This window comes from Nestor notabilis, unplaced genomic scaffold, assembly GCF_000696875.1.
Source record: "Nestor notabilis isolate BGI_N333 unplaced genomic scaffold, ASM69687v1 scaffold9319, whole genome shotgun sequence".
In the NCBI taxonomy this organism is placed as follows: Eukaryota; Metazoa; Chordata; class Aves; order Psittaciformes; family Psittacidae; genus Nestor; species Nestor notabilis.
Genome location: NW_009943251.1, coordinates 42,197 through 54,391, shown reverse-complemented (window position 1 = coordinate 54,391; position 12,195 = coordinate 42,197). Strand labels below are relative to the sequence as shown.

Sequence of the window (12,195 nt, the reverse complement as noted above, 5' to 3'; positions counted from 1 at the left end):
CAGCACCCGCGGGTTGCCCGTTACCGCATCAGGGGAGGGCACGGAGAGGGGCTTTTCCCACGGGAACAGGCCACTGTCAGAGCAGCCCCTTGTAACACATCACGTAACGTAACACAGCGGTATGACATAGTATCCCAGTACCTAAAGCTCAGCGGGGCACTCACCCTCGTGTCCTCAGCAGTAAGACTGTAGTTCTGCTCAGGGGTTTGTGGGGGGCTCCCGTCTGTCCCCGGAGCACGGAGCTGACGCCGGACCCCTGAATGCTCTGACCCCAGCAAAACTGGGGCGCAGGGTTCATTGCCAGGCTGGAGCAGCAGAACTGGTGCACGTGGTGGGTTGTGTTCCTGTGGTGGAGAAAACTTCCAAAGTGACTTACATAATGAAAATATCCAAGTTCAAAGCATTTCAGGGTGGAATAGAAAGGAATCAAAGGTTATTTTTTTACTGTGCTATTTTAACTGCTACAATATATCCTAAAAAAGTCATTAACAATCACTTTTAATAATTTTTTTTCCATTCTAATAGCAATTTGCAGTGATATATCACACCACCACACCTTCCATCTTATGAACTAAAAACGGAGGGAAGGATAACAGTCTGTGTAAACCCAGAATTACGGTCCAAGTAGTTAATTTCCTCTACACTTCAGTTTGTATGTTAAATTGCACATTCTATGTCAGCAGTGAAATTATGCAAGTAATGAAGCATATGTTTAAAGTTAGCAATGTTTCTAAGTATTTAAGCTGTGTTTTGAAGACAGCCCATGCCTTTCTACTACTATTCACAGAAGAAATGAAATATATTTAAAAATTAAGCACTACTTTTTCCTATTATCCTCAGGCCTACATTTACATGTGGAGGAGTTGTATCTGGAGAGTCAGGGTTTATTGGGAGTGAAGGATTTCCTGGAGTCTACCCTCCAAACAGCAAATGTACTTGGAAAATCACAGTAAGAATTTTTAATATCACAAAATCAGTGCTGAAGATAATGAAGAGCTATTGTTGTGAATGCCAGTCTTTTACATGGGATAACATATGTGCAATAATGAACTCAGTAATTCAGAGCAGCTCAACTATCTGGAGCTTTTTAGGGTTGCTGTAATATGATAATAGTGGCTGAAATAGAACTGACCTTGTCTAATGTCAGAGGCAAATTTTCATTGACTTCCATAGATACACCTCTACTCGTTCTAAATTAACCCATTGGAAAGCAAACATCTACATTTCCAGTCACAGCGGAAAGCAATAGTTAGATCAAATGGATTAAAGTAAAGCCATGAGGTGTAGATAATGAAAAGCAAAATTTGTTGGCAGGAAGACCTAGAAAAATTTTCAAGCAAAACCAAAAAAATTCAGTATTCAGGCAGGTTTGCTTGTACTGTGCTAATAACTGTGTTCTGCCAGGCAGGACATCTGGGGTATGTCATACAGCAAGCTTCCAAAGCAATAGGGAAGTGTTGTTACATTTATAAATGATCATGCAAAACCATGTGGAATGATTGATATTTTGATGATGAAATGAGACTGTAGGTCAGAGACATCGTATTCGTGGACAGCAAATGCCATTAAACAATGAGGACTAAACACTCCAGTGTTGGGTATGTCTTTATCCATAGACTCTGAGAAAGGGCTTGAATGAATGATTTCTTCTCCTTGCATCTGCACAAATTAAGCTCTCCAAAACTGCCCACCAAATTTCATCTCCCTTCTTTAGACACAGTTCACTAAGAACTTCCTAACACTCAGGCCTACAGTATGGGCTTTAGAGAAAAGAAGTACAGCATATACACCCCCCCCCCAATTAGTCTGTGTGTTGACAGGATCACTAAACTTCAGTTTAAAGACGCATTACAGGCTAGGTGTTGGCAGTAGAATAGGATGTCACAGCGTAATTGTCTCCTGCTACTATAGAGATGCTGACGCAAAGCGGGAGACATTGATCTGTTTACAGTGTTCAGTTAAAACGACTCTCGTACCAAATGAGTGATGTCATTTTAATCGTTTTATCTGAAGGATACCAGTGAGGCTGCAACAGTTGCTTTCTGTACCTTTTTATTGCATTACTATTAGGGCCACGTTAGAGGTTACCTTTCATCTGTGACTGACTTTATCCAGAAGAGAATGATGTGAAATACAGTGTATGTTCATAAACAAACTTGCTTCCTGCTATCGAGAGGCTGAGATTACAGCAGTTAGCATAGCCTACCTTACAGTCTGAAGAGCAGATGCAAATTGCATTTGGATTCATGCACACATGCCTTAAATAAAAGGGGAAAACCTCCCAACTTAGTTTACCAATGTAACTCAGTATTAGCTCTTCAAAAGTTTGGAATTTAATCTGGAGGAAATCAATAATTTTGATTGTAACTGCATAAATTTTCTACCATTAAAAAAATTCAGATTACAAACAGAGGCAGCACTGAGGAAGCATTTACTGAAGCATCCAATGGGTCTGCCCTTCATCATATATTGAGGATAGAGGGAGAAAAGAACTAACGATTTTAAAAGTCCGTACAGAGTGGTTTTCTTGCAGACTTCATGTGGCTGTTGCCATCCAGATGCGAGCATCCATGTTATCCTGGACATTGTGAGAACAGTTACCACAAAGCTGTGTGTCTGCACTTGGGCTTTACTGACAATGGGAGGAACTTGATGGCTTCTGGCATTTCATGATCATCCTGACTCCCATTTTTCTGCTGTGCTGCCATTTCTTCCTGCTCTTCGACTGCTGCATGCTTATTCTCTGTAGCTCACCCAGAGCCAGCAAAGGGCTGCACAACTCCAATAGTCCAGGCTTTCTTTTGTCTCCATCTCATTTAACCCCTACTAGGCAATATTGCTCACTAAGCCAAGCTGATTTTTTCCCCCCATCAACTGTGTAGAATGCCCTGTCCTTTGGATGCACAGGATGGAGGTAGGGAAAGCAAGAAGTACAAAACTTTCAAAACTAAGTCTGCATCCTCTTTAAAAAGAGGATGATTAACTAAACTGAGGAAAAGTGGTAAACTTGAGGGTCTGGTTAACCTGAATTTAAGCAACAAGATTCTTTCACTGGTACTGGTGAGGCTCAGAATAGCTTGCAATAGCACCCAAATAAGAAATCCAGTTACACAGCCATGAAGAAATATGCTGTAGTTACTGTAGAGCTTCCTTATTCAGCATCTGATCTTAGAAGGTGACTAAGGATTTTTGCCTGTCCGTTTAGCCAAGGGCTGTGAACACCTTCCTGAAAACACTCTGCTTAATGCAGGATCTGACAAGTCTGCAAGACTGGAAGAGACATTGATTCACTTTGCGTCTGGGTCACAAGAAGCATGAAGCTGTTGTTTTCTCAACTACAGGATCTCAGTGTCTATGGATGAAATCCACAAAGGCAGAGTGACAGCTATTTCATTCTTTAGAAGAAAATATGCTTAGAAAATGTTACGGGTAATACAGATAAAGCAATGTAGCATTCAGGTATCAGCTGAAATCTTTCCAATTGGTTTGCTAAACCTAAAAGAGTCTCTCTAACTCAATTATGGTTCTGTTATTTCAAGAGACTAGGACTTTTTCAGCTGGCTAAAGAAAACAGCTTCTCTATTCTAGAGAGCTCTAAGAAGTGTTCAGCACATGCTTGTGGTTATATTATAACCTTGGCAGACTACCCAGCAGCTTTTAGCTGGCTTTGCTAAGAAGTCATCTGTACAGCTATTTCCTTTCCTATAGTAATGTATGTAGCTTTATCTAAAACATGTCATATACATTTACTTCTAATACTCTGTAATCCTTCTTGGCCATCACCTCACATAAATGTGTCACACAGTCCAAGAATCTGGACTGCTGTCCTGTGTTTTTCTGGCAGACTGTGTAGTTCCCATAAAAGTCTAACAACTTTATGTGCAACAATAATATTGAAGACTGTCAGAGTTATGTAAGGTTATATTTTTATAGGTTCAGAAGCTGTGTTTCAGGAGGTTTGCTGACAATAAGCAAGGTTTGAAAAGGCTACTTATTACAGGAGCTGGGAATCTGCCCTGGGAAAGTGAAATATTTTAAATCATTTTCTCTGTTTTAAGCATTCATTTTCCCATATCACTGAGAAACTGCGCCTTCCAGTAGAGAACAGATCTTTACACATGGTTGTATTGCCAGAAAAGAAAGAGCTGAACAGAATCCATCGCCTTTTTGTCAAGAAGAGCAGCTAATAGGATTTTTTTACAGAGCTGTTCCTCTGTGGCTGGTGAGCTGGGCAACAAGCAACTAGGCAGGAACTGTGGTTCTTCCCACATGTAACTCCAAATAACTTTCACATTCGTTCTCAGTAGAGAGAAATAATATGTTCAGCTTGCAGGTAGCTGATGTGTTTTCCAAGTCAACCTAGGACTGCTAAGACAAAACATACTATCAGCATTTTGGTATTAAATTTTGGTATTAAACATACACCAAAATATATTAAACCCATCAACAAAACAGGCTCAATAAAATAGGCAAAATGTTTTCCCAGAAAGTTGGCATTTAAGGGTTTTTTCCTATCAAAAGATTATTTTGGAAGCAAATAATCTAAACCAAGTGATTTTGGAAAATACCACAGTCTGGGAATTCTCCCCAGAAACAGAGAGGCACAATGATGAAGAGGGCTTTGCATTCAGTCAGAACTACAGAAAACCAGCATAACAATTTTAAATATAAGTGAACTTTGATTAATATTATATGAATGAATTATATGCAATGAATTATATTTAAAAAAAAAGGACTTTATTTTGTGGTGGGTTGTATATATGAAATAATCATGCCCTTTTCAAGAGGTTAATAGTCTACACACATGACTTTAGGGAATTAAGCTGTAGAAAAACTCTAAAAATTCAGGGAGTGCTGTTTTCCTTTAGCCTTCAATAGAAGTAATGCATCCTTCACGAGTTTAGCATCATAATTTCTGATCCTAAAGAAGTCCATAGAGTTAAAATATGAAGGGAAACAGAGGGAAACAAAGTATGGGACAGTCACCCTCAGTGTGACAAGGAGATGCAGAAGCTAAAGTGCCTCTGTCGTTCAAAGATAACAGCTGGATAGATAAATCAGAAAATGAGGCACACCCTGCAGGGGAAGCATCACACTTTCTTCCTTTGACTTCTCCTCCTCTTTTTTTTTTTCTTTCTTTTTTTTTTTTGTTAAGAGCTGCAATTCCTTCCAATTCTTCCTCTGAAGTATCCCATTATCTAACTGCATCAGTCTCAGACATGGCTCAAAGTAAACAACACTGAGTCATGCTGGCCTTTGCTTTCTCCCCTGTGTTTCTCATGGAACAATATTTTAAATATCCTAGGATAAACATTGGCAGATTTTAGCACATTCGTTTTCAACATTTAAAAAAGGGAAATGGTAGAAATGAAAGAAAAGTGTTGTTTTGCAAGGACGACTGTGTTTAGGGTGGGATTCCTTGGGAGTAGCTGCAAACTGGAGTGGCTGCTGTCAGAATGTGGAACCACCATCCTCTGCACTCTTGAAAGCCGTCTGGTCAGACCACAAACTTTTAATCGATTTAACATGCTGGAACAAATTTGATATTTTTATGAATAATGAAAAACATTATTTTAATAAGCAGTGACATTATTTTATAAAGTAATGGCACTAAGTAGCGACTGGGATTAAGGGCCTCAGTTCACTCATTTCTGTAAATGACTTCTCTTCCCACATTCAGCTAAATGTGAGCAAGGATTATTCTGATGACTAAAATCTGGAGTAGGCTCCTTGTTAAACATTCGTGACCAACTGGCTGAGTTTTTCCTCCACATTTTTTACAAACAGTTGCAAAACAAAACTTGGAAACTCAGTACATGATAGGGAACATTCTTGACCAAGATTAAGCAAACTGAACTAATATAAATGCTGGTTCAATGTGCACAAAGCTGCCACTGAGCACCCACCAGCATCATTGAGGGATAACCACTTGGCTGAATCTGAATGCATTTCTACAAGGACAGCAAAAAGACTTTTTCTTACCCCAGAACCAGCCACCTCTCACGTTTCCACTTCCTTCTTCAAACTCTGGGAGGGAGTAGGTGTCTTCAAAGACACAATTCAAGCTGAGAAAGTAGGGAAAATATATCAGACATACTGACAAAACTATTTAATATGATAGAGCAACTTCTGCTCAACTTTCAGAAAACGCGGAAGAAAAAGGGAAAACTTCTTAAGATGGGCAAGTTGTAGCAAAACCACAAGACAGTAGAAAAGGTTGGACAATCTTAACTGTAGATGTAACAGCTCAGTCTGTTTTAAAACATGATGACCTTTAAAGGTCACCTCATTTGGATCCTGTTTTACCAGTTGTACAAACTTATGAGTAATGAGTGTTCTAGCCTAAATGACCGTATGTTATTTTACATTCATACTTCTGGAAAAAAAGGCTGCTTTAATTTAACTGCCTAAATCTGACCTTATCTGACTAACTTTCCAGCCAGCATTTTTTAACTGATTCGTCCGGTCACACAGAGTTTGTAGTATAACCATAAATAATATTCAGGTCTTCTGACAGGTATACCAAATTCCTTTTAGCTATTTTTCCATTACAAAGGCTCTGTCTTAATGCTGCTTAGAGATTCAGACCAGCAGACAAAGTGAAGAGACGAGTAAAGAGAATTAGTTATGAGAGCAGTGATTCAAGAAGTCATATTGCTTTCACAGAATAAATATACATGTGGAATATTTTCTGTTACCAGCTATAGGACTTGCTCACCTCAGTAGCCTGAGTTTTAAACCTAGTATCTGAAACATAGTCATTGTGGTTTGGAATTTCTGAGTAAGATCGAGTTTTGTGGTTTTGTTGTAGTAGTAGTAGTAGTAGTGATGATGTACGTCAGCACAGGGGAACCAAATGCATTTTTGAGTGAACCTTGAACTTAAAGGAACATACTCTGAAACCAGCAACAGGAATTGTAGTGGGGCTTGTCAGCCAGCATGTACATAGGGCCCAGGAAGTTGAAAACAGCTCATGCGTAAGTCTGTCCTGCTGCAGCATCACTATCAGCACCGGACATAAAAGCAGCTGCATGAATGAGTAATCTTACCATATCTACACTTCTTACCACATCTAGAGCTGCTGCCTGTATGAGTATCTTCTGTGGGTTAACTGGTCACTTCCATCCATAGCACCTCCATCTATACCTGACAAGGCATTTTAATGCTGTGAGTTTCAATAGGTAAAAACACTATTTGACAGTTTCATATAGAATCATAGAATGGTTTGGGTTGGAAAGGACCTTAAGATCATCTAGTTCCAACCCCCCTGCCACGAGCAGGGACACCACACACTAAACTGTCGCCCAAGGCTCTGTCCAACCTGGCCTTGAACACCTCCAGAGTTGGAGCATTCACAACTTCCTTGGGCAAATATACGAACAGTTTATCTCAAACTGGTGTTTTGAAATGAGTCACTCTTAAGGAAGGAAAAAATTCATGAACTCTTAAATAAAGTGGCTTAAATATGGACTTACTGCAGATATATTGAGTTATATATTTAAAAGCAGAAAATAGCAGTGTCTCAGTAAAATAGAACAGATGCAATTATTTTAATAGGTAACCACTCTTCTGGGCTATGGATTGAATGTAGATAATTACACTCTGCCTGTCTAGCATCGCTCTATATTGCAAAATACCGTTTCCCTTCTTCCTGTCCTGTTGCATAGCATTCAGTGCTTTGTTAGAATAGTTTTCACTTCTCAGTATGCTGCTTATTCTCTTAAAAGCTTGCAACTCTATCCCAGGAAATGTTCTCCTTGTAAACTATTATGCTTTCTCAATTTACATCCTTCTCAGTATTCTTGCCTCTTTTGCAATGTCCACAGATGCAGACATGTAAGAAGATTTGCTGTCTTACATTTCCTCAGGTGTTTCAGAAAACAAAACTCTTCTGTATTAAGGACACCCACCAATGGTTCTTTTGAATTCTCTGTTTGCAGTTTTATATATTCTTTCCAAATACATTTCTTTCAATGTAATCTTCAAGTTAAATGTCCCCACTTCAGTAACTAAATGTTAGGGTTGTGCAGCACTAGCCATAAAGTTTCCAATTCTATTTATAAATGTAAGTTACGTGTCAGTAAATAAAAAACTCCTTCAAACTATGAAACTTGATGACACAAATCAGCCAAATAAGAGAGGCCATTTCATTTGTTCAAAATTGTTAATTGCTGCTTTTACTGTTTTTTTTTTTTTTACCATATTGCTCTCATCCTTCTCACTTCACTTGGTGACAGGGAGCTGCATGGCTGATTGCACGCTTTCAGCAGAAAATAAGAGAAACATGCCAAGCTGAATTGGGTGGTGATGCTATATAACCGACTATATGAGCCTGGCTAGACAATACTGTGGATCAGGAAGAAAATAATGGCAACAGAGATGGCCAGAGCTTTGTTTTTAGGACTGGTATAATATGATTTTAAAAACCTTTCTGCCTGAAGTATACTTGACAAAAAGAGCCTACCTGGCAAGAAGTGAAGGATATGAAAAATATTCAAATAGTGGGGTCAGATAGACATGTGGCATCAGCCACACTTCGAGATACATCTCTCCCTCCTTCCCTCTCTCTGCAGGTCCCAGAAGGAAAAGTGGTGGTTCTTTCTTTTAGATATTTAGACCTCGAAAGCGACAACTTGTGCCGATACGATTTTGTGGACATATACAATGGCCATGCCAATGGACAACGCATAGGCAGGTTCTGTGGTACTGTGAAACCAGGTGCTCTTGTATCCAGCAGCAATAAAATGTTGGTGCAGATGACTTCAGATGCTAATACTGCTGGAAGTGGATTCATTGCAAAGTTTTCTGCAGCAGAACCACATGAAAGAGGTAATTAACAATTACATATGTGCTGAAGAGTAATATAACTGTACAACCCTATGGAGAGCCACATTAATGCTTAAAAATATGTAATGCCAGAGATGCTAGGTATTGTGCTGTTCAACACATTCATTAATTATCCTGATGAGAAAATCACAAAGTATAACTGTTTAATCACAGTCAATTAAAGTAGTAAAGAGAGTGGCTAACTACTGTAAGACTTGCAGAAGAACTGCACCTCATAGTAATATGGTAATGGCTAGTCAATAAAATGGCAGATGAAATTCAATACAGATAAAAGTTGCAAATAAGGGGGAAACATCTTAACTTCATGTACACTACAATGGGCTCTTGTCGTGGTTTAAGCCCAGCCGGCAACTTGGAACCACGCAGCCGCTCGCTCACTCCCCCCCCTTTTCCTTCCTCCCCCCGCTCCCGGAGGGATGGGGAGGAGAATCGGAGGAATGTAACTCCCACGGGTTGAGATAACAGCTCTCCAGTAACTAAGGTATAATACAAACCACTACTGCTACCAATAATAATGATAAGAGGAATAACAAGGGAAAAGGACACAACCGCTCACCACCCGCCGACCGATACCCAGCCCGACCCGAGCAGCGATCTGGGCCTTCCGGGTAACTCCCCCCAGTTTCTATACTGGGCATGACGTGCTGTGGTATGGAATACCCCTTTGGCCAGTTTGGGTCAGGTGTCCTGCCTCTGCTTCCTCCTGGCTTCCCCTCCTCTCTGGCAAAGCATGAGACTGAGAAAGTCCTTGGTCAGAGTAAACATTACTTAGCAACAACTAAAAACATCGGTGTTATCAGCATTGTTCCCAGACTGAAAGTCAAAAACACAGCACTGCACCAGCTACTAAGAAGGAGAAAAAATGACTGCTGTAGCTGAACCCAGGACAGCTCTGAATTTACTATTACCACTTAGGAATGAGATCTCAGGTTTAAAATAGATAACTTATGAAAACATTAGTTGAGCATCAATCCAGTGCTCAATAGGTATCAAAAAAGGAACAGAAACTTATCAATTTATTGAAAAGGGAATAAATACCAACCAAAACAACAAATTATGCCCCTATAATGCATTTACATCTTTAATACTGTGTGCCATTTGGATGTTCCCATCTTAGAACAGGATATAATAAAACTATCAGAAGCAATCAGAGTCAACAAGTATGAAAGAGTTACGGAACATCTTCTACACAGAGACCAGCTGCAAAGCATAGAACTCCTTCATGCTGAAAAAGTGAAGGTCAAGAGGAGTGTAGGAGAGGGCTCTAAAGGCATGGCTGGTACAGAGAAATTCAACAGGGACCACAGTCACTGTCTCTTCTTATACAAAAAACAGATGAGCAAGGGGCCGAAAAGGAGAAGTGATTTTTCTCAGTGAGCTGTGAAGTGGCGGAGTGCTGTGACAAAGAACATTGTGGATTGTTAATTTCTACACTGGTTTAAAAACAACTAGAAAAACATATGAAAGAAAAAATTGTTAGGTATTATTAAACATAAAGGCATTGCCTTGTGCCTGGGAAGACCATGAGCTGCGAGAGGCTGGAAGGTTACAGGGAGGTGCCATCGCCCTGCTGAGGGACTCTCTTTCAAGGCTTTTGCCATTAGCACGACAGCAGATTAGACAGGTTGTTAGGCAGACACAGTGCAGGTGATGAGTAATTCCAGTTGTATCCCTGTATTTCTAACTTCTTGAAAGATATATTAAATGACTGGTGTGATACAGTTAATTTAATAAAGGAGGTTCATAATCATATTATAAATAAGGATTACATACATGGTATAGCTTTGTAACTTGGGACTGTGAGGAGGAGATATGGAAGGAAAAAAATCCCTCTCTGTCACGGGCTCTGTGGGCACTGTGGTTCCTCCAGCAATACCCATCAGCCCCCCAACACAGCTTCCCTAGTGGGCTGTGGGGAAGTCCTCCAGCACCTGCAACTCCTCCTCCTCCAACCCTGGTGTGCACAGAAATGTTTCTGACTCCTCTTTTTTATCCCCCTCTTCATCTACATTTGGCTTTTTCTGCCCTTAATTAAATACATTCTCCCAGAGGTGCCACCAGCTGAGCTGAAGGGTTCAGCCACGTCCAGTGATGGGGCTGTGGCAGGACTGGCTGGGACTGGCCATGTCCTCTCACCGAGGCCCCTGCAACAAAACAAGTGCATTACTGGGGCTACCTGCATGCTGTGGCACTGGGGTCAGCGTGGTGTGCTGTGCTTGCAGGGGACCAGTACTGTGGGGGACGACTGGAGAAGCCATCAGGGTCCTTCCAAACACCCAACTGGCCAGAGCGAGACTACCCAGCGGGAGTTACCTGCTCCTGGCACATCGTCGCCCCAAAGAACCAGGTAAGGTGCTGCCATCGCCCTGCAGGTACAGCCCAGCTTCCTTTGCCTACAAGGACTAACACCTCATGACAGCCTGCTTGCACAACACGCTGCCTGCGTTGCGCTGGAACAATAAAAATGCTATCTGGCTGACACGTGAAGCTGGGCTTGTGCAGGGAGTACAGGCATGCCTATGCTCCAGCAATAGCTGCTTTCCTCTCCTGTATTGCCTGGCTCACTCCAGTAACTCCTGTGATTTCTCTACATTGCATGTCCTCCTCTGTCACTGATATATTCATGTCATATATAGAATGGGTTGGGTTGGAAGGAACCTTAAAGCTCATTCAGTTCCAACCCCCTTGGAACTAGGGACACCTTCCACTAGACCAGTTTGCTCAAAGCCCCGTCCAACCTGGCCTCGAACGCTGCCAGGGATGGGCTAACCACAGCTACCACAACCTGTGCCAGAGCCTCATCACCCTTCCAGTGAAGAACTTCTTCCTAATACCCTGTCTAAACTCCTTCAGTTTAAAACCTCCTTAAACAAACAATTTAAAGCATCTGTAACTGGTGAGGTTTTTAAAACAGGCATTTTAAAGCTTATTTTGTTAATTAATAAAACATCATGCAAATTGAGTTAGGGCAGATGATCATCTCAGGACCAAACATGATCACAACCAATGCTACATTGAAGTCTAACAAAATTTGCAGCATTTTTTGGTGTTGCCATGGTTTGTTACTGAGGTACCCAGGTAGAGCTGATTGAATTTATTAAAAGCAGAAATTCTATTCTGCCTACAGTACAGGGAATATATTCAGATGTGTCCTGCACTGGAATTTTCAATGTACATTTCATTAAGTTTTGTTTCATATTTTGAAGGCATCATCTCAAAATATGCTTCCTTAGTTAGCCAGATAACATCAGAGCATATGTTACAATTTCATTAAGCCCTGAAGAGATGTGACAGCAGACCAAGAGGGCTCATTTGCCACACATGGCAAACACAAGTGTGTTCCCTACA

At 40.8% G+C, this 12,195-nt stretch overlaps 1 protein-coding gene across 1 annotated transcript in view; it reads left to right on the top strand.

Moving 5' to 3' along the window:
• Positions 1–840: 840 nt before the first annotated feature.
• Positions 841–12,195, top strand: part of PCOLCE2 (procollagen C-endopeptidase enhancer 2) — a gene marked incomplete at its 5' end in the record, with an annotated part of 25,947 nt that continues 14,592 nt past the window's right edge. The window contains 3 exons of the mRNA XM_010021834.1: positions 841–949; positions 8,574–8,829; positions 11,070–11,194. Of these exons, the coding sequence (XP_010020136.1) occupies positions 841–949; positions 8,574–8,829; positions 11,070–11,194 (490 nt within the window). The remainder of the gene's footprint in view (positions 950–8,573; positions 8,830–11,069; positions 11,195–12,195) is intronic.